Source organism: Pleurodeles waltl, chromosome 3_1 (assembly GCF_031143425.1).
Source record: "Pleurodeles waltl isolate 20211129_DDA chromosome 3_1, aPleWal1.hap1.20221129, whole genome shotgun sequence".
In the NCBI taxonomy this organism is placed as follows: Eukaryota; Metazoa; Chordata; class Amphibia; order Caudata; family Salamandridae; genus Pleurodeles; species Pleurodeles waltl.
In genome coordinates, this window is record NC_090440.1 from 1000980798 (window position 1) to 1001008781 (window position 27984).

Consider the following 27984-nt stretch of genomic DNA (forward strand, 5'->3'; position numbering starts at 1 on the left):
GCCATAAGACACCTGACCTTATAAGGTAGTTGAAATTACCAGAGGTTTAGGCGGTGAGCCGATTCTCTTCAACATCTATGTCGGCTACAATGGTGTTGTCGGGAGGGATGTCACCATGTTGTACAGAGTTGTAGAGATCTACCAAGACAGTGTCCCTTTGGGCTGAGATGGGGTATTGGTGGAGTCCCAGATTATCCTTCTTGTGCAATGCCAAACTCTCAGCTTGAGCCCATGCAAAGATGGAACCGGACCAAGCCTCTACTTTGGAGGCTCATGAGACTTCCACCAGCAAGCAATGAGGCATTTGGCCACCATGAGTACCAGGTCTAAGAAACTTGTAATGGCTCTATGTTTTTTGTTCCTGCAATAAAGACCCAGTAGGGAGGTTTCCCAGGTGTGTAAGGGAGGTCTCTCTGTGCATGTGGACAAATGCTGCATGGCCCCCAGCCAATAACATTGCAAAGAGGAACAGGCCCATAGCATATGAAATAAATTGGCATCTACCTGATGACGAGAGCAGGCTGCATCTATTCTGTGGAAATACCAGTTAATTTTAGAAGGGTAAAATATACTATAGTTTGATGGATCGAGTGAGGATGAGGCAATCACAGAACCCTCTGCAGGTGAGGAGTATTAACTTAGGGCATGGCAGTAGTAGATTAGAGCGTGGAAGAAATAAGTGAAGGACATTGGTCTTCGGCAGGCTCAAGTGTGGTGGTATCTGTAAGCTTCTAACCTGCCACGGCTGGTTTGTGAGGCCCAGAGACCGAAGGAAGAATACGCTCTGACCGGAGGCCGGTTGAAGGTAAAGAAAGAGCTGGGAGAGAGGCCATTCACACGTGGGAGTGAAGAGGGGTGAGACTTGAAGGCGGGACTGAGCGGTTTGGCACTGGGCATACCCCCTCTGGGTCTGGGGGGGCCTCGGCGTGAGGTGGATGTGATGACCCGCTGCTTGTCGTGGGGCCAATGAGAAACTGGTGATCCGGAGAGACTTAGTGACTTCTCCCAATGGCACGAGATAAGGAGCCTAAATCGCCTCGACAGGGCAAAATGGATAGATACACAAAAGTGGTGAACCCCGCCCAGCGCCGATGACGGACTCCGCACCAGTCCCGGACAACAATGCGCTTCTCTCGGCGATACAAGCATCCAGGGGAGCTCTTGAGGAGCAACAGGCGTGAGGTGCACTTGGAGGTGTCCCTGCTCAGACAGGATCTCCGTAAAGGCGGCCGGGTGAGTCACATCGGCGGAGTCTCACATATCTGAAATGGAGGACACAGTCACAGACCTTCGGAAAGAGGTGTCAGAGATCAAAGTTATCAGTAAGGATGTAATGTGGCAGCTGGAAGATGCTGAAAACCGAGCACGACACAATAATCGCCGCTTTGTGGGCTTTGCAGAGGGACTCGAGGGGACTGACATGAATTGCTTTTTGGAGCAGTGGCTCAGGAGAGTCCTCACACCTGAAAAGTTCTCTACCTGCTTTGTAATGGAACGTGCCCACAGAGCGCTGGAGGGAGGCCTCCGCCTGGTTCGCCCCCTAGGCCTGTGATAGCCCTTTTTCTCAATTACCAAGACTGAGATATGATCCTAATGGAAGTCCGCAAAATGGGAGAGGACAGGTATGAAAATTCCAAGATCCTGGTTTTTCCGGACTACACTAGAGAAGTTCAGAGACAACGCCGCACCTTTGACTCGGTTAAGGCCAGGCTTTGCGGTCTCCAGCTCCAGTATATGCTCCTCTTCCCCGCCAAGCTAAAGGTGCTGTTTCAAGGAAAGTGATTATTTTTTCAGTCTCCGGAGGAGGCCTGGGGATGGATTGAGGAGCGCCCCCGGCTCGCCAAATGGGGTAGTGGAGAGCCTGAGAAGGCACCCTGAGAGAAGGAAGGTGCGAGACCTAAAGACTGGTCCCTCCAAATACGCAGAGGCAGGCGGAGACAAAGAATTGGCAGGGACACGCCATGGCGGCTCCCCAGACGAGCAGAAAGAGGAGCGGACACTACTGACTCAGAGGGGAATCGCAGCGCAGGAGATCGGATGCGTAGTGGAAATGAAGCTGTGGACTCACTGATGCCTGAGGGTCGACTCGACTTGGGGGGGGTCTACCCACCCGCTATTGGAGGCTATTGACAATGTGGAGGCGGAGAGAGAGGTCTGGAGAACTAGAAGTCCAGAGGGGTAGCTGCACGAATGGAGGCCAAGGAGAAGTGGAAGGACAGTTCTGCTTCGCCCCCGACCCTGTAGAAGGACTAGGTCCCCTTAAAATAAAGGGGGTGTGAACAAGCTTTACAAGTTCGTATTGTTGGGAGGGTAGGGTGAGGGAGGGGGGGCTACAGACCTCTTGACTCTTGTGAGGTAGGCATATGGAGAAGTACATTCAATGGGGCCACAGGGAGGGAGGGGGTGGGAGTGGTTTCGATTAAAAGAAGGTTCTGTTCATTTTTATTGGTAAGTTGCATGGCTAACCCACAGACACAGGCACAAACAGTTGAGCACTATACAATGGGAGAGACTGTTCTCCTATCCCCTCATTTCAGCTGCTGGAGGACCAAACGGTCAAGGAGCTTTGTCACTGAGATTCACTACTTGAGATGGCTCCCATGAGTGAAGCCAGGGTGATGTCCCCCAAGAATGAACAGGGCTTTACCATCCTCTCCTGGAATGTTAATGGTCTGGGAGACAAGGTTAAGAGAGGACTAGTCTCCCAATATATCAAAAGACAGAAGCCAGACATAGTGCTCCTCCAGGAAACCCATCTCAGAGGTACGAAGTGTGCATTTCTAAGTAGGGGTCCTTATGTAGTGCTTGCACACGCGGGGTACAAGTCTGGTTCCAGGGGGGTAGTGATTTTTATCCTTCGGCCCCCCCCCCTTTCATGCCACTCATCGCTGGGAGGACCCGGATGGTCGCTTTGTAGGGGTGGAGGGGCTCTGGGGACGGAGAGAGGTTATGTTGGTGAGTGCATATGCTCCCCCGAGACTCCAGGGCCCCCTTTTAGAGAAGGTAGCAAGGATCCTACTGGGGGCATCTTCCTCACTTCACATACTGGGAGGGGATTTTAATGATATGATGGAAACAGGGATGGATAGAACCGGGGGTGGGCTGACCCCGTGCCAGGCTACCCTACTATACGGGTTTCCTGCAGCCTTGGGGCTGACCGACGTATGGAGACGAATGCATCCAACGGAAAGAAAGTACTCATATTTCTCTGGGGCTCATAGGGTTTTCTCCCGCCTGGAAGATATCTTTACCCCGGCTGTAGAGGTAGGCAAAATATATCGGGCTGAATACCTGCCAAGGGGGCTGTCGGACCACTCCTCTTTGATGGTGCGTCTGGGAAGGAGGCCAGGGGGACGCAAGGGGTGGAGGCTGTGTGCCTGGGACTTGCAAGACCATGAAGTGGCGAGAGGATTATGGGTGGATACTGACTTATACTTTCAAGAAAATGTGGGGTCAGTGGGATCCGCGGTGGTGTTGTGGGAAGCCTACAAGACAGTGCTTCAAGATAGTGCACAAAATCTAGTGGCTCAGAAAAGGCGTAGGGACAATAAACAACTGAGTGATATGGAAGGTACGCTTCTAGAAATGGGAGGGGAGGTGGTGTGGACGCCTACATCTTTGTTTCTTCGGCAACTAGAGTTGGCAAAAGCTGAGTATCGTGAGACAGCAGAAAAAGAGGCCAGGAATCACCTCCAGGCGGTTCAATACAGGTTGTATGAGACTGGGGACAAAGCTGGGAAACTTCTTGCCTGGCTTGGGAGGAGAGAAAAGAGAGGCTAGATGGATTCAGGAGGTAGAGTCCCAAGATGGGAACAGAGTCTCCGCCGACAAAGATATCGCAGAGACATTCGCTTGCTATTACAGAGACTTCTACAAGGCAAGATCATTAGAAAGTGCGGACCGCGTCAGTGAATACCTGGACAGGATAGATATTCCTGTCCTGGACGTGGAGGGACGGGAAGGAATAGAGGGAGACATTACCCTAGAGAAGATCTGGGCAGCCCTGACAAGGCTTAGACTGGGCAAAGTTCCAGGCCCAAATGGGTTTCCAGCAGAGATCTTTAAAAGCTTCCGAGATGTATTGGCTCCTCATCTATTAAATATGTTTCTGGAGGCCCGTGAGCAAGTAGTCCTTCCCCCGGACTTAAGGAGGGTTGAGACAGCAGTGATATATAAAGAAGGGAAACACAAATTTAGGTGCGCATCATACAGAACTATATCCCTGTTAAATGTGGAGGTGAAGGTCTTGGCCACTGTGTTGGCAACCTGAATGATGGGTGTTATCTCTTCACTAGTTCACATGGAGCAGACTGGATTTATGACGGGACGATCCACAAGACATAACCTGAGACGGGCGCGTGTGTGGCTGGCCACTACTATGGACCGCCCAGAGCCTCAACTGTTCCTAGCCCTGGATGCAGAGAAGGCCTTTGACACTGTGCACTGGCCCTTCTTAGAGGCTACGCTAACACAATTTGGTTTTGGACCAAAATATAGAGGGTGGGTGTGCCTGCTTTACTGTAGCCTGGTGGCGGCGGTGAGGATAAATGGAGTCCTCTCCTCAGAGTTCCCCATCGCAAGGGGCACGAGACAAGGACGCCCACTGTACCCCTACTGTTCACCCTTACTCTGGAATCCCTAGCGTGTAAGATCTGCACCTGCTCAAATTTATATGGTTTTAGACTAAGAGAGGAGGAAAAGGAGGAGGAACATATTTCTTTGTATGCGGACGATGTCCTCTGGTACATCACCCGCCCAGAGGTGACCCTCCCAAGGCTTTTTCTCCTGTTTGAAGAATATGGGAGACACTCAAGATACTGTATTAACTGGGGTAAATTGATCCTCTATGCACCAACAGGGGACCCCCGTCTGCCCCCATTGCCGATGCGGTTGCTCTGCACGGACGAGGGCTTCACATATCTCAGCATTTACGTGACACATGAAGCTGACAGATGCCATGGTCGCAACCTGGGGAGGGTGTTGAAGGACTGCAAGACGGACTTTGACAAATGGAAATCACTACCTCTCACATTGATGGGATGGGTGGCAATGATTAAAATGATTCCTTTACTAAAGCTCCTGTATGTTTTACAAAACACATACTATCAACTCCCCCCAAGCCTGTTCAGGGCTATAGAGGGGAAGGGGAAACATCAACAAATAGCTCTTACAATGCTGCAACGCAATCAATACGCAGGGGGACTCTCCCTACCAGACATAGAGGCATACTACTGGGCGGCACACCTCATCAACATCAATGATTGGTTATTCGCATCGGAGGACCACCCCTCCTTCCGCCTGGGGTGGCTACATTGGGGTTGAGATCGTGTAGGCAATTCCTATATGAGGGAAACGGGATCGGACACCTTACTCCTGCCACACAGGTGGCCTTGATGGCATGGACAAGAGCTAATAAGATGATGGGGTGGCATAGACGTCCCACTAAAGAAACCTCATTATGGGAGGGGGGCTGGTTACGGGAAATTAAGAAATTGGGGGGGGGGTACGAGGGCTGGGACCGGATTGGCATTTCAAAAGTTGGGGACGTGATGGAGAATTGGGATATTATGCCCTTTGAGTCCATTCAAATGGAGTATGCACTGAGCAGCACACAGCATTTCCACTACACTCGCCTGAGACATGCATGGAAGGCGGAAGGACTCCCGGGACAAGGAATACCAGAGTACTCCCCTTTAAAAGGCCGACTACTAATGGGCGAGATAACTGCTAAAGCGACATCCGTAATATATAAGACCATAAACAATAACATGCCAAATACACTGGTAAACCTGCGTAATAAATGGGAGGCAGAACTGGGAACAATGGAAGACATTGACAGGGAGGTGGCACTGATGTTCCCCAGAGATGTGGCGATTAGGGCACGACTAAGGCTATTACAGTTTAAAATTCTACACAGAGTATACTATGACCCACAAAGATAATGGGGAGGGGGAGACACCCGGACTGCATTAGAGGTTGTGGTAATGTCGGATCCTTTTTTCACGTTTTATGGGAATGCCCCAAGATCAGGGAGTTTTGGAGTAAGGTGATGGGTGAGCTGGCGGGGGTGCTGTCAGTGCAGATCCCCCTAGATCCCAAGTACATTCTACTAGGAATACCCAACGATATAGACTTGCCCCGGAGAAAGCTTACACCGTGCGGACTGGGGCTGATGGTAGCCAAAAGGGATATAGCCCGCCTGTGGGGCTCGGAGAAATGCCCCTCGATGGGCGTATGGAGGAGGGGAATGGATGGGTTCATGATGGGGGAAAAAACAATATACACAAATAGAGGATGCCTGTGGAAGTTCCAAAAGATATGGGGAGCTTGGAGCTATTTGGATCTGCCATGTCTTAGTTAAACTGCAAATAAAAAAAGTAAAAAAAAAAAAAAAAAACATGCCAAAAGAGAACCTTATTTGTCAGCAGCCACCTGGCTTTTAGCGGAATGAGCCTCGTAATTAAGGCAACAAAGTCATTTCAGCAGGACGGCATGTACATGCCATGCCTCTGCAAGGGCAGTGCCGATCAGTGGGCTCTGTACCGATCTGGTTTCGAGGTCCAGGAGAGTGTGTTCAGTTTGTGACAGTTGCCCTTCCACTTGACGATGCATGCCACAGTTCGCTCTCAGACAATGTCCCCTGAGCGTCACCTTCAGTGCGTCCCATCCAATTAGTACCCTTATCTTGCCTGGTCGTGTTGTACCCGGAACATTATATTTTTGCATTACAAATTTTTAATGGGGATTGGGTGGATTTTGCATTATCAAATTCAAGGTCACAGATGATGGTTTATTTAAACAGCAATCAATACAGAGTGTTATTCTGTCTCATTGGTATTGGGATTGCTAGAGGAGATTTTGCTTTCATTAGCACGTGGTAAGGTTGGTGACTTAGCATGATTATTTGTAGGGGGTCTTATTTTTATCAGTTGGGCTAACTTGCGGTCCCGTGACACTATAGTAGATTAGAACCACAACGCGCTTTGAAACATTGTTTTCACCTGGGTTGTACCACGAAGAGCTTGCTAACTACCAGTTCGCTGGGAGAAACTGTTGACAATGGCGCTAACATACTAATTTCAAGATCAGATTTTTTATCTTAACTTTACACAGAATGTAAGTGGAGTGCATGGTTTAGGCACGGGTTATTGTTTAGCTTGGGTCTTTGGTCACTTTCATTCACAAAATTATTTATTAAGGGGCACATTTTTATTTTCATTGCACTTGAGGTGCATGAAGCACGGATTATTTGCTATTTTTTTCTCTTTTAGGTATTAATGTAATCGTGTATTTTTTAAATTAAATTACCAATAGGATGTTTTGGTAGGGGTTCACAATTTAAATGTAGTGAATGTCACAATTTAAATGCAGTGAATGTCATAATGTGTTTAACTGCTTATTTTTGGTTATGTGCATAACGTTTTTGAGTTTTCACTGATGGGCCTTTCTTTACATCATAGTTACCCCTGACGAAGGGCTTGTGGCCTGAAATGTATTGGGTGTATACCACTCCATTTACCCAGGATAAAATGTGATTTTCGACATGCTGTGAAGCGAAGCCTGGATAGGCATTTCTCTAGCACCGTGGTTCCCAACCTGAGGTCCGGGGATCCCTGGGGGTCTGATAAGCCTCCTCAAGGAGTCTACGACTGCTTAGAAAAATAAATAATATTAACTTATTAGGTCCACAGCTTTCAGTAATTATTTAGTAGGTGGCTCCCCAGATTCCAATAATGATTCAGTGGCGGTTCCCTCGGTTCCAGTAATGACAAAGTAGAGGTCCACAGAAGTCAATAGGTTAGGAGCCATTGCTCTAGCATTTGAAGACTGGATTAATGTTGCCTTTGCACGAATGCGGAAACCTTTGCAGAAAATGGAAAAACTCTGATTACTTTGGATTACTAGGTTTACATTAAATTCATGCTGCCTGTCTGTGCATTTTGGGAGTGGTCCATTTTGCACATCAGTTAATTTATGCATTCTACTTGTGCCAAGTGGTACGGCATAACCAGGTTCTGCAAGCATAATTTTTGCCTTTGAAGGTTTATACAAAAAGATTTTGAGAAATAACTAAGTGTATTTGACCATTACTCTCTTGCGTTTTTTTTTTTTCTTAAGTATTCCTTGATGTAGGTACCCATTGCCACTCGGAGCCAGGGTATCTTTCAGTGTTGCAGTTTGTAGGCACCAGGTGGAGGACTGAGGAAGAACCAGTATCCCAGGTAAAATGTAAGTATTGTGGTCCGGGTAGGTGCGGCCTAGATAGTCTAAGTGGGTGATGGCAGGAATCGGGTTGAGGGTACCAACCAAATTGTGGAGGCTAGTAAAAGGAGTATATTCTGGAGCAGATGTCTGCTAAATGCCAGTGGGTAACTCAGTCTTGTAGCACCAATACGTTGGAAGTGGCAGTGGTGTGTGGTAGAGAAGGGAATAAGCAATCCAGGTCTGTACTCAGAACGCAATTAGAATTGCCACCTAGAAGCCAAGCCATAGGAGCCCACTTCAACAGGAGAGCACATTGGATATAGTATTTAAGAATAAAGCCAGCTCTGTATTGTGGACATAAATATTCCCTATCGGAATGTCGAAATTTGACAAAGATGTACTGACTCTCTGGGTCCGTGACCACCTCTTCCGTTGTAAAGGGAACCCTGGGTCAGACCCAGATCAGCACTCCTCATGCATAGGAGTAGACGTTGGTGGCATATACCTGTCCACGCCCTCGATGTTGCAGTTTAGTCACCTCTGGGGTCATTAAGTATGATTTCTATAGCAATGCAATGTGTATTGCGCAGCATTTATGGTAAAAATAAACCGCATAGCGGCGTGACGGGGTATGCATACCCAGTACATTCCAGGTTACGATGTTACGATGGGGCAATAGTGCTTTGTAAGAAAAAGTAGAGACTGGTTGTCACTGCAAGGGTGGTCGGCCAGTGTATGGGGGATGCAAGCATTCCCCATATATGTATGAATGGTGTGGGGATTAAATAATAAAACTGAACAACAAACAATAAAGTCAACCATGAATAAACATTAATAATACCATCAGAGCAGATCCACAACAAGTGTCTGCCCAAACTAATAACCAACCTGTGCCAAGAACAGTGACCAAAATAGTAAAGGGGGGAGGCTCAAAGGTGTTATATTTTGTGCACAAGCAACTCCAGTATGAGAGAGAAGGCATCTTACATGCCAACTGTACACAGCCGTCTTTGGTGCCACTCTCAGGTGAGGCTCTTACAAGCAAAGCCCCCACCCCATCCCCCAAAATGCATTGGGGTGCAACAGTATATAAGTACCCAGATAGCATGAAGCACACATATCAAGACACAACACCAAATACATATAAGTGAACATGTCAAAACAGTTACTTGCTTATGAGTGTGGTCAAGTAGTGGATATAATGAACCCCTACAACGGTGTTGAAATAATGTAATCAGATGTCTGTATGGCCACATCAAGGACAGCCTCTTGGTCTGTTCCGGAAAGCCATGTGGTGAAGGATCCATCGTCACTTGAGTTATTTGCAGAGTTGCCATCTGGGCCAGATTCTGGTGTGGGATTGCAGAGTTGGGAAGTTACCTGTGTTGCAGGGCGCCTCTCAGTGATGATCTGTTCCAGATTGGGGACCATCTTAGGCTGATTTCGGTCACATGTAGAATCTTTCACCTTTGAGGGAAAAGTTGCCGCCAGGCCTGATGAATCCAGCCAGTTCCATACACCCTGGGGAGAGTCAAAGAACTGTGTCTTCCCTTCCAATACCACTTTTAGGCGTGCAGGGAACAGTAAGGAATATCATAACTCCAGTTAACGCAAGTTAAGAGTTTCATTTGAGTTGTACCAGCACCAAAAAACAGGATGCAGCACTATCCACCTTGACGTCAAATATCTTACCGGTTTCTCTCAGATTGGAGTCATGGTCTCAATAATGTAGCAGATGAAATATCAATGGCCTGGGACTGGAGCCAGGGATAGGCTCACAGGCTTGAATATAGTGTGCCTGTTAGATGGAGAAGAATTGTGACAGAACTGTTGCTGGAAGAAGCTCCCAAAGCCAGCCTTGAACATATGCCACTGCGTCTTGTCCCGCTACTCCTTTGGGGAGTCTTTTACCTAGAAATTATTTTGTCTTGAACGCCCCTCGGAATCTTCAACCTTTGCCTCCAGGGTTTGGATTAATTGAATGCAAGACTTTAGGTACGTTACTAATTGCTGAGTTTTAGGTTGGATATCAGAGAGAGACGTCTCAGTTGTGTGTACGCGTTTGGCCAATTTATGATGGTCTGCATGTAGCAAAATGCAGTGAGCCTCTACATGATCAATTTTAGACTCCAGTGACTTGTGGGGCTTTTCTACGGCTGCCAATACCCAATTGAGTTTGTTGTCAGGGGATTGTTGCTGCTCAGTGCAAGCAGATAAAGAAGGGCCCATGGCGGTAGACGAACGTGATGATGTTACAAAGGCATTAAAGCGCAAATGTCCCATGCTAGCTACTCCAGGTAAGTGAGTCAAATCGTATAACTTTGAGCAGAAGATGAAGAAGGGCCCGCTTGCTGATGCCTACATTTGCCATTCAGGCTTCACAGTACAAGCAGCCCGCAAAAAAACCCATGTTCTGTCCAGTCAATGATACTGTGACATCAATTGTATTGCGAACAGGCTCTGGGATTGTAACCGCACAACAGTGGATCACAGCAAACATTTGTGGCCTGTGGCAGCATTCAGTTAGAGGGTTGCAACTGTAAAATGTTCATCACAGCATAAGGTGCAGAGTCTATTTGGTGCAGTAGGGATGGATGTTGGTCTTTTACCAGTCGGCATTCTGATGGCATAGGTTTGCGTATGTGAGCCTCAACATCTGTTCAAATCCCCAGTGATTTGGCTGTGTGAGAAGGGGCTCAGTGCCACCAGCATTAGAACTTTGTTACGTTGCCTGTGGTATATTACTCAGTGGAGAGTAAAAGGATCCCATTTGGTGTAGACGACGACAGCTCTGGGGAGGAGGGCCCAGACCCGCCAGCACCATCGGGGCCGTCCCGCAGGCGTCTCTGTTCTTCCACAGGTAAGCGCCTCAAGGCGAAAGGGTTAAAGGCTGGGGAGAAAGGTCGAGGCCCCTCTAGGCTGCAATCCACATGGCCAGGTTCCAAGACCAAGACCGCAGCCACACATGGAACGAAAGCTCAGCGGACCTGACCTTCCCCAGTCGAGCAATCATGCCCACATGGGAGACCCATGAGAATCTCGGGGGGCCCCAAATGTAGGGCAAGTGGTCCGTGCAATGGGGTCCGACTGCCGTGCAAATGCTGTCCTACCTCTTTTACAGTCGATGGTCGTTCTCGTTGTATGAGTGACCCACCTCAAGGCTACAGACCCTCCCCCTCAGCACAGCCCTGTGGATGGTGTGAGGCAGCCCACAGCTGCGGCCTTGCCAGCCAGGGTGGGGTCCCAGCCCTGTGCCATAGCTATGGCACTTAGGCAGCGGCTGCACTGTCCTGTCTCTTTGGCTCCTATCGGGGGGCTTCCCAGTCGAGTATGTGGAGCAGGAGGACGATGGGGGCGGCCACAGGGGTGGATAATGTGTTGGCTTTGGGATAAAAGTAAGATAATGTAGATTTTCCAAGTAATTTATGACAGAAAGTCTTAATTTTATTAAAGACACAGAGGCGAATATTATGCAGTCTTTTCTTACTTTATTTTCAATAGCAGCAGTCAAGAACTACAGCTCCCAAAAGGACTAGCAACAGGCTAGCCAGTGGGAGCAAAAACAGAAACCAACTATCACGGTTCACTCTGGACTTACCGTCGAAGTTGATGAGAGGTGGGGAATGACCCCGGTTCCAGCAGGTTCTGCTTTGGCCGAGGTAGGGGCGACCCCTTCCGGTAGCCACGGTGCTGTTTGACAATAGAAAGCCACAACAGTCCGTGCCCTCCAGAAGCAGTCCCAGAGGAAAAACCCCAAAAGGGTAAAAAACCTCCAACAGGAACTCCCTGAAACAGAAGGAGGACACAAGGACGTTAGGGCAGAAGATGCTGGCGTTCAGGAGTACTGGAGACGAAAGACAGGTCAAGAATAACTGGCTTCTCAAGAGAAAACCAGCCGGAGCGTGACTACCATCACAGGAGTGTTGCAACGCAATGAGAAAGAAGCTGAATTCCCCTTATATATCCCTAGACAGGAAGTAGAAAACAGGAAGAAGAAACACCACCATCTTGGATTGGGGAAGAGGTTATAACTAAGGATAAAGAACATGCATCTAAACAAAGAGAAACAATGCATGCTGGGAAGAGAGGAAGTGAGCAGCATGCTGGGAGAGGAAAAGACATAAAAGAGAATCATGTGCGGATATCCGGCTTTTAGTTGTGTGGCCGGTAAGTGGTGTAAGGAGGGGTACCGGGAATCCCAATGTGTTTAAATTAGTGTTAGCCCGCTAAATGCGGCAAGTGCGGCGAGGACCATGACCCGATTCGGGTTCTCTAGTCCTGCCGCGGCCTCCCAGGAATCCGCGGGCAGAGAAAAGGGGAGCGGCGAGTGCCGCGACCCTTAAATCGAGCCGCGGCTTCCCCCGTGGCCCGCCTGCGGGCCGCCGCGGTTTCTGAATGTTGCGTCGCCGCGGCCTGTGCTTGCGGCCGCGGCGCAACTGTAGGTTCCCCCCCCCCGAGGCCCCAGGTTTGTGAGGGAAAAGCCGGAAAAAGCGACGAACCGAAAGAGGGGCATGAACTTAATGGGCATCTTCCCAGGAACAGTCACTCATAGGGTAGCCTTTCCAATGAATAAGATATTGGAGGCGTCCACGGAAAAACCGAGAGTCACAGACTTCCTGGACCTCGTATTCGGGTACATTATCAATCAACAGAGGGGGAGGACAGGAGAATTGTCTGTGAAAAGGATCAGGAAGGTAAGGTTTGAGTTGAGAGACATGGAACATGGGATGTATCTTCCAAGTCTGGGGCAGACGAAGATGCACAGACAATGGATTCATCTTCTGGAGAATCAGGAATGGACCATAAAAACGAGGTTTGAACTTGTTCTGAGTAAGTCGGAGAGGTAGAAATCTAGAGGAAAGCCAAACCTTATCATGGACCTGATAATGAGGAGCCTCACAACGTCTTTTATCAGCCATCATTTTGATGCGTGACTTAGTGGCCACAAGGTTGGAATGGATAACACGTTGGACGCCCCGTAGCTGTCGAACATAGGAGGAGATGGCAGGAAGATTGGAAGTATCTTTCAGGGGAGTCGGGAAGGCCTTAGGATGGAAACCGTAAGATCCATAGAAAAGGAAGACTTTCGAGGTGTATTGAGTTGTTGTAGGAGAATTCTGCAAGTGGTAAATAGGTAGACCAATTACTCTGCGTAGCATTGCAGAAGCTGCGTAAATATTGTTCAAGGCCTTGATTTAGTCGTTCCGTCTGTCCATTAGTTTGAGGATGGAACCCTGATGATAAGGCCACTTCGATTCCCAAGATCTTACAAAATTGTTTCCAGAACCAGGAAATATATATTGAGGACCCCGATCCGAGATAATGACCCGAGGTAATCCATGAAGTCGAAAGATTTCTTGTGTAAAGATTTGGCTTAATTCCTTTGCCGTTGGTAACTTTCTTAAGGCTGTGAAATGAGCCATTTTAGTGAAGGAGTTCACGGTTACCATAATTACTTGATTTCCCACTGAAGAAGATAAAGAGCACATGAAATCAGTGGAGATAGTGTGCCATGGACCTGGGGGAACTGGTAATGGGCGAAGTAATCCTACTGGTTTAGTACGGGATGTCTTGGCTTGGGCACATATAGGACAGGATGATACATAATCTTCAGTATCCGCCTTGAGAGTTGGCCACCAGAAGGAGCGAAGCAGAAGCTCTTAGGTAGCTTTCATTCCTCGATGACCTGCGATGGGAGAATCATGGCACATACGTAAGGCTTCAGTCTGTACTAATTTAGTGGGTAAGAACAGGGCCTTATTATGGTAATAGTACCCTTGATCTATATGAAGTTGCGGACGCAACTTATTCAGTTCTGTAGTTCCTAGACGGGAATATTCGGACTTGACCTGATCTAGAAAAGTCTGTACTAAACCAATGATCTTGTTATTGTCAAATAGGTTCTGTACCGGAGAATCGCTACACTCAGGGTAACGTTGAGACAAGGCATCAGCCAGGATATTCTGAGAACCAGGGATGTATGTGATATAAAAGTCATATTGACTGAAAAAGAAAGCCCATTGAGCCTGCCGGCTATTCTGACACTGAAAGTTTCTTAAGCATTGTTATTTTCTGTGATCTGTCCTGGCTTCAAAGGGTTCTTTCGAGCCCATCAGGAAGTGTCTCTATTCCGTGCATGCAGTTTTCAAGGCGAGTAACTCTCGTTCTAACACTGAACAGTTCTGCTCTGAATCGGATAAGATATGTGAAAGGTAGAATACAGGGTGCTCTAACTCATCATCATCTTGTTTTTGCAGTAAAGCAGCCCCGATGGCTCTTTCTGAGGCGTCTGCGACAACGATGAACTGTTTACTGGTGTCTGGGTGCCGTAAAATAGGAGCTTGAATGAAGGCTTTCTTTAAGTCTTGAAAGGCTAACTCTGCGTCTTGTGTCCAACAAAAGCCCTTCTTTAGATGGTCTTTTTTAAGGGTTTGAGTAATGTAACTGGTTCTCTGGGCAAAGTCCGTTATAAATTGTCGATAGAAATTGGCCAATCCCAAAAAACACTCAGGGGGTCATTCCGACCCTGGCGGTCTTTCGAATGACGGAAGCACCACCAACAGGCTGGCGGTGCTTCCTTGCCCATTCTGACCGCGGCGGTAAAGCTGCGGTCAGAAAACCGGAGCCGGCGGTTTACCGCCGGTTTAGCCCCGGCTGGGCGAATCCGCCATGGCGGCGCTGCAAGCAGCGCCGCATGGGGATTCTGACCCCTTTACCGCCAGCCTGTTTCTGGCGGTTGTCAGCACCAGGAAGAGGCTGGCGGTAATGGGTGTCTAGGGGCCCCTGCACTGCCCATGCCACTGGCATGGGCAGTGCAGGGGCCCCCTAACAGGGCCCCAGCATGCTTTTCACTGTCTGGCTAGCAGACAGTGAAAAGCGCGACGGGTGCAACTGCACCAGTCGCACGCCTGCAACACCGCCGGCTCCATTCGGAGCCGGCTTCAGTGTTGCAGGCCTCCTTCCCGCTGGGCCGGCGGGCGCTACGCTGGGTAGCGCCCGCCGGCCCAGCGGTAAAGTTGAAATGGCACCAGCGGTCTTTTGACCGCGGTGCGACTAAATGGCGGTTCCTGCCAGGCGGGCGGCAACCGCCGCCCGCCGGGGTCAGAATGACCCCCGAGTCTCTTTGATGGAAGAGGGAGATGGCCAATCCAGTATAGCTTGCACCTTGGCTGAATCCATGGCGACCCCAGTTTGGTTAATGCAATATCCCAAGTATTTTACCTCTGTTCGATCAAACTCGCATGTTTCTGGTTTGCAGAATAAATGATGTTGTCTGAGTCTCTCTAGAACTTGGAGAACATGTTTAGAGTGTTGTTCTGGATGGACAGAAAATATTAAAATGTCGTCTAGATAAACAACCACTGTTTTTTGTAGAAGATCGGAAAAAATAGAGTCCATGAACCTTTGAAAAATGGAAGGGGCATTGGTGAGTCCGAATGGCATTACTCAATATTCGTAGTGACCGAAAGGGGTTCTAAAGGCGGTCTTCCACTCATCCCCTTCTTTTATCCTTAAATGATGGTATGCTCCTCTGAGATCCAGCTTGGTGAATCTCGTTGCCCCTCTGACCGCTTCCAAGATGTCCTTAATAAGTGGTAACGGGTACCGATCCTTAATAGTGATCTTGTTTAATCCTCTAAAATCAATACAGGGACGCAAGTCTTTCGTCTTCTTAGGCACAAAGAAGAGAGGGGCCCCTGCAGGTGAAGAGGAGGGAGCAATCAATCCGCTCTGTATGTTCTCATCAAGGTATTCCTTAAGAATCTGCTTCTCAGGTTCTGTTAGAGAGTACATTCGCCCAAAAGGAACCACTGCATCTGGTTCCAAAGGAATGGTGCAATCGTATTCTCTATGGGGCGGCAGTTCAGGTCTTTCTGGCTTCTGGAATACATCGGCATATTCTTGATAATGATTGGGTACTCCCTGTAGGACGTTAATAGAACATCCCACCTTAGGGGATGCTGTTAAAAGACTTTTTGGGGACCAATAGTCTCCTGCTAGGTAGCAGTGGTGTTGGCAGAAGTGAGAGGATAAAGAAATAGTTCTTGTTTCCCAGTTGATGTAAGGGTTGTGCCGTGTGAGCCATGGAATTCCCAGGATCATAACGTGATGTGGTGATGAAATTAGATCGAATGAAAGATTTTCTTGGTGTTTCCAGAATTGGAGACAGAAAGTAGGGGTGGTATATTGTACGGGTCCTGAGGCCAAGAGTGATCCATCCACCGTGTGGACTTGTTCTGGTACCTCCTTAGGTATTTGTGCAATCTGTCTTTCCCTTGCCCACGCTTTATCTAAGTAGATACCACTGGCTCCACAATCCAACAAGGCCAGAGTTCTTTCTTCCCGGCCATCAGTTAAGTGGAGGATAACTGGTAAAAGGAAAAGAGAAGTTCCTTCCTCCCTGGAAGAACAAATGGAAGGTATTTCGCGATATCCCATCCTCACCCTTCTCACGGAGGACGGGAATTGGCGTTTCCCAAAGGCTTGGCTGGACGAACAGGACATGTGCGAATTAGGTGACCAGCTGCACCACAATACAGACAAAGTCCCTTCCTTTGTCTGTGTTCTCGTTCACTAGATGATAAAGGCCCTCGAGCCGTATCGATTTGCATCGGCTCTTCCTCGGTAGCCCTCTTAGGTTCAGGACGGACTTCTTTGGTACGATGAGGGAAGGTGCGAGACGTCACTGAGTGTGATGGCAAACGACTCTTCTTTTTCTCCATTCTTCGCTCATTCAACCGATATTCTATCGTCAAGGTCTGATCCATCAACCCCTTAAGGTTCTCTATTCTAGCAGAGTGCACCAGTTCATCCTTAATGCCCTCTCTGAGACACGTGCGAAACAGAGTCACCAAGGTACGTTCCACCCAGGACGTTTCTGCTGCCAATTGTCTGAAACGGGTGATATATTGTAATATATACTGATTTCCTTGTTGGATATCGCAGAGAGCTTCTTCTGCTGAAGACTCGAGTCCAGGGCGCTCAAACATCTGTTTAAAGGTAGTGACAAAGCTGGAATAATTAGACAGGCTCGGGTCATTTCTTGTCACTAAAGGAGTGGCCCACGCTAAGGCTGGCCCAGATATGGCGCTAATCAAATACCCCACCTTGGTCTTGTCTTGCACAAATTGTGAGGGGCGAAAAGTGAAATAGACCGTCAAGGCATCCAGGAATTCTCTCAATTTGTTAGGATCCCGGAGAAACGAGGTGTAGTGGCAGATACCGAGGGAACATCAGTGGTTCTGGAGGCAAAGGCTTGTCGATAGACGGTGTTTTCAGTACGTAGCTGTTGGAGTTCTTGAGCCTGTTGTTGTATAGTCATGAGCAGGGTCTGGCTGGTGGGTTCTGTATTCACCACTGGATTATCCATGGTTCCGGACCGCAACTGGATTTTTAGGCGTTGCAATCTGTCACGGTTCACTCTGGGCTTACCGTCGAAGTTGATGAGAGGTGGGGACTGACCCCGGTTCCGGCAGGTTCTGCTTTGGATGAGGTAGGGGCGACCCCTTCCGGTAGCCACGGTGCTGTTTGACAATAGCAAGCCACGACAGTCCGTGCCCTCCAAAGGAGTCCCAGAGAAAAAACCCCAAAAGGGTAAAAAACCTCCAACAGGAACTCCCTGAAACAGAAAGAGGACACAAGGACGTTAGGGCAGAAGATGCTGGCCTTCAGGCGTACTGGAGACGAAAGACAGGTCAAGAATAACTGGCTTCTCAAGAGAAAACCAGACGGAGCGTGACTACCATCACAGGAGTGTTGCAACGCAATGAGAAAGAAGCTGAATTCCCCTTATATACCCCTAGACAGGAAGTAGAAAACAGGAAGAAGAAACACCACCATCTTGGATTGGGGAAGAGGTTATAACTAAGGATAAAGAACATGCATCTAAACAAAGAGAAACAATGCATGTGGGAAGAGAGGAAGTGAGCAGCATGCTGGGAGAGGAAAAGACATGCATAAAAGAGAATCATGTGCAGTATTCCGGCTTTTGCTTGTGTGGCCGGTAAGTGGTGTAAGGAGGGGTACCGGGAATCCCAATGTGTTTTAATTAGTGTTAGTGCGCTAAACGCGGCAAGTGCAGCAAGTGCGGTGAGGACCATGACCCGATTCGGGTTCTCTAGTCCTGCCGCGGCCTCCCAGGAATCCACGGTCGGAGATAAGGGGAGCGGCGAGTGCCACGACCCTTAAATCGAGCCACGGCTTCCCCCGCGGCACGCACGCGGGCCGCCGCAGTTTCTGAATGCTGCGTCGAAACATGCGTGCGGCCACGGATTAACACCAACATTAGATCAATCAGCAAGGCCTATTAACCATAGAAAGTACCCTTGACTGCAAGCAGCCCTCTTTTCTTGAACGAGCAAGTCAAATAGAGTCATAAAACAATGGGTAAATAAGTCCAACAATTGCTAAAGCGAGGGAGGCGGAACAAAGGTCTTGAATCCCAGCAATAAACCAAGAGGACGTTGAAGAAGGAAGGAGATTTTGAGGAGGTTGATAAGGAGAATCCAGGGGTGTCTTCTTGAAAAAGGAGGAGATGAAGCCAACGGCGTTATCCGGAAGCTGGAGGCAATGCAGGAGTCGCTGGGAGGGAGAAAGAAAGTACATGTTAGTAAAAGTACTGCGGTGGGATAACATCCGCCTCCGTGTCTTTAATAAAATTAAGACTTTCCGTCATAAATTACTAGGAAAATCTACATTTTATGTCAAGACCGGAGGCTCTATTATGCAAGTTTAAAGCTTGCCAACAACTAATGAAGCAGCAGTTCTAACAGGTTTACAATAGAAGGTCTTGAAAACATTGTCATTAGACCAATCTGCTGACCTGAGAATGTCCTCTAAGCTAGACCCCAGAGAGAAAGCCTTAGAGGCCATAGCTCCCCTCGAAGAATGGGCTCCAAAAACAGAGATATCGATACCCGCCAGGGACATAATCCATTTAACCCATCGGGCCAAAGTCGCAGAAGCCACCGGATTGTGTGGTTTGCGAAAGGAAATCAAAAGTTGATTGGAAGAAGACGTTCTCAGGTTACCAGTTTTTTTTTCATACTCTTTTAAACAAAGACCCACACACAGTTTTGGTTTGTCAGGAAAGAAAGGATAGAAGACAGAATGTAAACTGGTTTTGGTGCGTTTGGAGATATGGAATAGAACACCCAAGGGTAAGAACTGCCGGGCGGACACGTCTAAGGATTTAACGTCTGATACCCTTTTGATTGAAATTAAGCATAATAACATAGTAAGCTTGGCAGAAAGCATTTTAAGAGAAAGGCTTGAATTATCTGGCAAAGAAAGAAGCAAGTTCAAAACTAGGGAAACATCCCAGACATGGGAATATTTGGTGGTTGGAGGTCTCGAGAGTTTCACACCTTTTAAGAGACGACAAATCAAGGGATGGACTCCGATTGGTTTGCCATCAATATTTGAGTGGTTCACAGATATAGCAGCTCTGCAAAGGTTTATTTTGCGATAAGATTTACCCATGCACGCTTGGGCTGCCAGAAAATTGATAATTAAATTTAAATCTGTTGAAAAGGGATTGGCACATTTTCCCACACACCAGCCTGACCAAAGAGCCCAAGCTGATCTGTAGGCTCGCCTTTTGCCCGGCGCCCATGCATTATTAATGAACTCCGAAGCTTCTGACGAAATAGAGAAGGACTGTTGGGTAGGCCGGAGATGTTCCAAACTGAAAGGGTTAGAGATTTGTTGAGAATTAGATTGTGGGGACGACCGAAAGGGTCTAGTAGAAGGGACGGAAACGACGGAAGAAAAATCGGGAAGTCCACCGTTAGTTTGAGAAGAGGTGGAAACCAAACTTGGGATTGCCAGAAGGGAACTAACAGGACAAGAGACGCCTTTTGACGTCTGACCTGGTTTAAGACTCTGTTGATTAGGATAAAAGGAGGAAAGGCATAATTGAGAGTCCTGGACCAATCTTGGAGGAAAGCGTCCGTAGCAATGGCCAGAGGATCTGGGCGCCAACTGAAGAAATGTGGAAGCTGAGTATTGAGTCTGGAAGCAAAGAGATCTACATGGAAAGGACCCCATTTCCTTGCGATTTGAAGAAAAACTGAACTGTGTAGTCTCCAATCGCTGGAGTCCGTGAGATGGCGAGAATGCCAATCTGCAGTGGAATTCAAGGATCCTGGGAGATATTCGGCTAGAAGGGAACATTTGTGAGAAAGACAAAATTGGCCAGAAGAGCAAGGGGCCTGGACCTGGTGCCTCCTAAGTGGTTGATGTAATGTACTGCGGATATGTTGTCCATACGTAGTAGGATGGTGCATCTCGCCCTGTTTGTTGTAAAACTTCTGATCGCAAAGGAGCCTGCAAGAAGCTCTAAACAATTTATGTGCAATTTGGACTCCTCTGCGGACCATATACCGCCAGTCGATATTGAACCACAGCGGGCGCCCCAGCCCGTGAGACTTGCATCTGATTCTAACACTAGATCGGGCACAGAGGGGAAGATGGATCTGCCGTTCCAGGCCCCTAAATGGGATATCCACCGTTGGATTTCCATTTGAGATTCTTGATCTAGAGACACGAGGTCGGAAAAGGCCAACCATCGATGGAGATGAAGAATTTTGAGACGCTGTAGAGCACAGTAATGTAGCGGCCCTGGGAAAATGGCCTGGATCGAAGAGGAGAGAAGGCATACGACCCTTGCAAGAGATCTGAGAGAAATAGCGTCTTTTTGAAGAGTTAGAACCAACTCTCTTTTGATTGCGGTAACCTTGGAACACGGAAGGAGAAGAGTGGCCGATACCGAATCTATCTGGAAGCCTAGAAAATCTATTTATTGGGAAGGAATCACCACGGACTTTTCGTGATTTATAAGGAAACCTAGATCTGAAAGGAGACTGGATATTGTATGGAGGTGAGACAGCAGGGAAGATCTGCTTTGGTGCATGATAAGGATATCGTAGAGATAAATAATAAGCCTGATGCCCAGGGATCGAAGGTAGGCCACAACCGGTTTCATAAGTTTGGTGAAACACCAGGGTGCGGAAGATAGACCGAAAGGAAGGGAGGAAAAGTGATACATTTTTGAATTCCAATGGAATTGTAAAAAAAGTTTGTGAGAAGGATGAATAGGAATGGTTAGATAAGCATCCTGAAAATCTAGTCTGACCAACCAATCGGATTGGAGTAAAATATCCCTGAGATGGGTGATGGTTTACATCTTGAAGTGTCGATAGACGACAAATTGATTGAATGATTTTAGGTTGATTACTGGTCTTAGCTTCTTGTTCTTTTTGTGAACGAGGAAGATAGAGCTGATGAAGCCGGAAGGGTCTGGGGTGCAAGTATGAATGGCATTTTTGTGTAGAAGGGATTGAATTTCTAAAGAAATGAGAGAGGACATTTCGAGAGAAAATCTTGGGAAAGGAGGCAGATAGGACTGGAAAGGAGGAGAGAGAAGTTTGATACGGTATCCCTGAACAGTGTTTAGAACCCATGGGTCTGAGGAAATTGACTTCCATTTTTGAAGGAAAAAGCGTAGCCGACCTCCCATGGGAAGGCCAGAAAGTTGGCTTATCTTGGTTATTGGACGACCTGGAGAAGCGTTGACCACGGTTGCTGAAGCCCCTTGATCTTTGGGGATAGAAGTGGGGTTTAAATTCCTGGGAGTAGGAACCGAAGGAGTTGGCATAGACTCTTGAGCCTTGATTTCGGTATGTGCGGTCGGTAAAGAGGCTCCTACCTCTACCGGCCCAGACAAAAACCCGTTGGTTAAAAACCTTCTTTAAAGATTGTTGGGCCTTGTCTAGAGACGGAAAGGTAGAGACAAAACGGCTGAGGTCCTTGATAAACGAATCCCCGAAGAGTTTAACATTGGCCTGGATGCCGGGATCCAGAGTAGCCAAATTAGCCAGCTTAGGGTCCATCCTGAGGAGGAGACCCTTGTGTCTCTCGTGAATGATCGCCAAATTCGCATTGCCCAAAAGGCAAAAGGCTCTTTGCGTCCAAAGGGACAGATCCGAGGGATCGATTGGAAACTCCTCCAATCTGGCTGATTCAGCTAAATCAAATATGCTTGCTAGGGGACCAACCACGTCTAGGAGTTTATCTTGGCACATGGTCCAGGCCTTGTCCACCCCCTTGTGGGGATCCTTACCGAATTTGGTAAAGAACGTAAAGAGTGACTGGTCGATAGCCGGAGTTACTGTAATGTTGGAATCCAACGAAGGTCTAGGACACTCTGATTTTAGTTTGGACCGTGTCTGTTTATCCAAAGGTAGACACAAGCGAGAAGAAATATATTCGCCCACGTGGTCCAAAGGGAGCCACTCAGTGGAGTTAGGATGTTGAATCAGAGACGGATCGAACATGGGGACACCCTCCGAATCAACGACACAGGAAGAAGGGGCACTGGAAGAAAGTTTAATGTGTTTTGGGGGAGGAGAGTTTGGGGAAAACGCATAATCAGGATTATCGGATTGTGATCAATTGTCCATGTCCTCATCATCTGTGTCCAATATTTTTGATATAACAATCTTTTTTGGCGCAGAAATATGCTTCGTTTTTGATTTGCATTTCAATTGTGACACCAGTTTTTTAGAGATATTCCCCTCCTTTGTAGGAGGCCTGGGAGGAATCAAGTCCACAGTCTGCTGTGAGGCAAGCTCACTTTCCATTTGTGCGCCTTTACCAGATTTAAAAATAGTTATCTTTCGTTTTCTGCCTTCCCCCGCAGAATGGGCCATAGAATTGGACACCATGGACATTACAGAGTTCTCAATGTTTTTTTACATTTTGTCCATCGATGCTTTTAAAGCATGTTTCACAGAGGATTGTATAAAAATGTTTAAATCCTGTTTAAAGGATTCTTCATCCTCATCAAAATCAGGCATTAAAGGGGAACTATCGAGCTCCATAATAACGTTGGAGTAGAACAACAAAAGTAACAGCCTCACGGAAAAAGAGGAAACCAAAGTAAGTTAAAAGGCTGGAGTAAAGAACTGCTGGGCAGGCAGGGGTTAATGAGAGCAACACGCTCTCTGAGACTAAAAGCGGCTCCTCCCCGAGGGCGGGGACGAAGGAGAAAGCCGGCTGAAACTACCCTCTGTAGAGGCTTTGAAAGAAAGCGGCGTTGAAAGGAGCTCAGCGTCGAAAGGTTTGGCTCCGGCTTGAAGCGGAGTCCCAAGAGGCCGCTTCTGAGGCACTGGAAGACGCGCTAGGGACGGAAAGGTGAGGAAACACCTCTGTCTGACAGACGTGTGTTAGGAGTAAAGCGCGCTGACAGAAACGGAACCAAGCCGGTAGAGATAGAACGCGCGGCGGTTAGAGTGCGTGCTAGCCAAAGGCATGGAACGAAGGTGGGGTGGTGGGCAATAACCAGAGCACGCAACGCGAGGAGCTAAACAAGAGAGAAATATGATAATATAATAAACTAAGAAAACACTACAGCATAAAATAACTGTAAATAAACATGGAAGACCAAGAGAGTGTACTTATCTTGACTGCGAGCAGCAAGAAAAGAGGGCTGCTTGCAGTCAAGGGTACGCTCAATGGTTAATGGGCCTTGCTGATTGGTCTAATGTTGGTTTCTGTTTTTGCTCCCATTGGCTAGCCTGTTGCTAGTCCTTTTGGGAGCTGTAGTTCTTGACTGCTGGTATTGAAAATAAAGTAAGAAAAGACAGCTTAATAGAGCCTCCGGTCTTGACATAAAATTGGGTTTTTGGATGCAGAGTCTTGCTAGAGTGCATCCTCCATCTTCACTTGGCATGCCTGATCCCCATTAAGCTAGTTATGTGTTGATACACACCCACGCATTTTTTCTCAGAAATCCACTGTGACACAACCGGTGAAAGCTGGTGCATTTATTTAAATGAACACCAAGAGTGCTCATATCTCCACTGGGAGTGACTTTCTATTTAGTAAACCAAAAAGCAGAACATATATAAACATATATGTCCCAGGCAATGGCAGTCTGGTTGTACTAATGTTCAAGCTGTAATACTGGACTGTCCAATTACAATTAGTAGATTACTAGACAACCAAATTCAAACTAATGTCCCTTTGATTTAGTTTCTGGGCCCCTCTCCTGCCTTATCCTGATTCACATCTGGATCTTTCACCCATACTAATATTGCCTTCCCTTGAAAATTCTCCTTTGCCTACTGAATGACAAAAACCAAATGGTAGATTTCCTGTTTACTGACCTGCACAACTACACTACAAAACAAATGTTCAGTATTGTTAAAACAAGTGCACCACCGGTATGCTTGAACTTTCACAAGCTTTGTGCAGCAAACTCTCAGACTTTTTTTCTGATAAAATTAGTATGATCTTTTATTCTTTTTCCCAGTTTTGAAGTACTCCACTTTGGCTTTCCTGGCCTTGACACCCAGACTTGATTAACTCTCCGTGCATTAGTGAGTTTAATTGTCTGGCAATTTCCGAAATCCAGGCTCTCATAGCCTGTGTTTCGTTTGGCTCTCCCTTGGATCTTTGCCCCACCCCCTAACATACTATGGGCTGGCCCTTTGTTGATTTTACAGGCTGTTCAAAGTCAGTGTAATACATCGTTTGCTTTAGCATCAGTACCCTCCCTTGCAGAGATGCTTTGGTTATCTCCTTGCTGAAAAAGCCATCTTCACACCCTCCCATCTTAAGTAACTTTTGTCGGATCTCTTTGTCTCCTTTTTCAATAACACTTCTTGAGAAAGCCTTAACTGGCACATTTCCCGCTTCCTATAGCCTAATAACATTCTGGGCACCTCATAATCAAGCTTTCTGTCATTCAATGGCACACGGACTGCTTGATTTCTGTTCTTGACAACCTGTGAATGTTGGCAGACTAAGCAAAGCTTTCAACTTTGGTTTATTAGATCTCTCCACTACCTTGATCATGGTTTCTAATGATTACTTGCTAGCATGGCTCACTGAATCCCTGCTCCGTTTCACTCCAGCTCCAACCTATATTTCCTGTAGTTGCTCTGAACCTCTTCATAGGCCTAATACTCTTTAATTGCTAGGTATGTCCACTATTGCTTCTGATCCACTCATTTGAGCTCAGACTAATGTGCTATGGTGTAGATACACAGATTCTCAAATCTCTAGATGAGAATGCCCATCATTACTCTTCCAGTTTTCATGACTCCATGTTCAAAGTGGTTGAGGGGGAGAGTAACATCTGTCTCAAGCTCAAGTTGAACAAGACCAAAATATTGATATTTCAGGGAGCAATTATCAGCATGGTACACCAGGAAACATCTGGCCTAACTAATTTGGAGAAGCGCCTGTTCCAGTGTGGATATGTACAGAACCTGAGCCTTCTGCACAATCAAGACTCATCTTCAGTTTCAGAAACAACAAACTTGTTTTATTGTTTTTCTTTTTACAAGACTGTTGCAGAACATTCTTATCTTTCCTGTCATCAAATTTAGTGATCCAAGCAGCTATTTTAAGTCACTTGGATTATTGCAGTTCCCTTTCTCTGGCTCAAATGCTTCAATATTTTCAGCACATTAAAAATGCAACTGCTCTTTTGAGATGTAATCCTAAAATCCAAGCTTTTGCTTCCAAGGGTCTGGGTTCTCTGCACTGGCTTCCCATTGCTAAACAGTTCACTTTCAAGTCACTGTGTAGGGGTTTCATTCACCAGAGACCTATCTACCTTCAGCAAACTTTCTTGCACTATCAGGCACTATCAACGGGCTTGCACCAAACTCGTTTCTGCATGCCTCCTAGCTGTACCGAGGTAGCAGTATGCAAAATATAGAGAACACGCTTTTTCCATTATGGCCACAATGATCTGCAGCTCTCTTCCTACCACCTTTGTGCACACAACCAACTTCTTCCTTTTGCAAAGTTCAGAAAACAGGGCTCTTTCCCAGTCTATAGCCCTCCTTTAATCATTTAAGTTCTTTCACTTCTCCGGCTCCATCAGCAGGACACCTTGTACGTAATCATGTGCTTTAAAAATACACACAATTATTCCCTTTTAACATCATTACTTTTCAGGACCTGTTGGTACCGAGCCTGCTCTTGATTGTGTGTGAAATGTGGCACTTGTTTTGTGGGTTACATATAACCTATTGCTATTGTTTACATTATCTGATTGTGCCTATTCTTATCACCTGCTCTGATGTCTGCTCTTCTGATTCTCAAAAAATTAATGAAAATAAAAAGATCATTTAATTTTTTGTTTTTTTTTAAAGTCTCATTAATTCCACCTGCAAGTTGAAAAGTGCTTGTGATTTAGCCCTTTTTACACGATGACTCGTTGTAACGTGCCCTGGTTTGGCGTTCACTAAGGGACTGTGACCCTGTACCTGTTTTCCACTCATCCATATAGCACAGCTCGAGTGGAGAGATATAAGTGCGTGTGTCAGTTTGGCCGTCCTAAGATGGCCGGTCAGACTGACGTGCACTTGCATCAGTGCCACCACTCCTCCTCCTTGCTGCAGCTGTCCATCAGGATGGCCCAGCCCACCCCGCCCTAGACTTGGCTCACTTAAGTGAGGAAAAATCAAATTATAATAATCAGTGTTATTATAATTGTATTTTGTATGTTTTTACTGCTGCAAGAGCAGTGGTGCGACACTCCTCCACCTTCAAGGAGGAGCTGCAGCTGCAGTTCAAATCAATTGATTCCAATTGTAGTGTATCTGTTTAAAAAATATCCCAAGAATCTAACATTAGAAGTTTAAACGTATGCTCTGATTATGGTGTAGGCCAGTGGTTCCCAACCTTCTGACCTCTGTGGACCCCCACTTTATCATTACTAGAACCTGGGTACTCCCACAGAATCATTATTGGAATCTGGGGACCCCCACTGAGTCATTACTGAAAGCTGAGGACCTAATATGTTAATATTATTTCATTTTCTAAGCAGTCGCGGACCCCCTGAGGAGGCTCCACGGACCCCCAGGAGTCCCCGGACCACAGGTTGGGAACCACTGGCTTAGGCTATACAATTTGTAATTCACATTTAACAATGGTTTTACATCTCTGTTGCATTTAGGTAACACCTGCACTAACACAACACAAAATGTATCAGTTCCCAAACCCACACTGAGCCCCCCCCGCTTTTATGTACTCTCTTTAGTTTTGCTATCATTTGAGTTTTGGCATACAGCTTATTCAGTTGCGAGCTGCACCTAAGTACCTAGGGACTCAGTCAATCCAAATTTTCCAAATATACCGACAGGTGTCTCTCATTACGGACAAACACAACAGAACAAGAAGCAATAAAAACTGATTCTTGTACTGTTTGACTATTAGTTACCTACTCTATAGAAAAATACATTTTTATATTAAAAAACCTTGCTCAAACACTTGATAACACAAAAATTATAAGAATATTATATTAGCAAAAGTGCTATTTACACTTACCATCCGTGTCAAAAAAGATTCCAAGAAAAACCTCCTCTGGCCCTTGCCATTCTTTTTTAAATGTTTCAGTTATAAATATATTTTCCTCCTCATTATTGATACTGATGATGTCAGCACCAGAAACTGTATGACAAAGAAGAAACATGAGACAAATTCTCTTAGATTTCTATATTCAAATGTATATTCAATATAACACACACTTCTAGAAAGCATTGTACTGTAGTCATTATTGTACAAATAGGATCTTAAGACATTAACCCAAGACATAAAATGGCAGAATCAGAAGCCGCAGAAAGCCAAACAGGCATATTTGTGTTCTCCATGTTATCCCCAGTGCATTGTCCTGAAAAACATAAAGAAGGTTTTTTAATTGCTACTATGTGTTTTCCAGAGGCTGGTAATGTTGACATTTGGCCAGTGCCCAAACACAAA

At 46.7% G+C, this 27984-nt stretch overlaps 1 protein-coding gene across 3 annotated transcripts in view; it reads right to left on the bottom strand.

Moving 5' to 3' along the window:
• Positions 1 to 27984, bottom strand: part of CD302 (CD302 molecule) — a 324100-nt gene that overhangs the window by 195338 nt on the left and 100778 nt on the right. For all 3 annotated transcript variants that reach the window (XM_069224203.1, XM_069224205.1, XM_069224204.1), the window contains exon 3: positions 27553 to 27675. In XM_069224203.1, coding sequence (XP_069080304.1) covers positions 27553 to 27675 — 123 coding nt within the window. The remainder of the gene's footprint in view (positions 1 to 27552; positions 27676 to 27984) is intronic.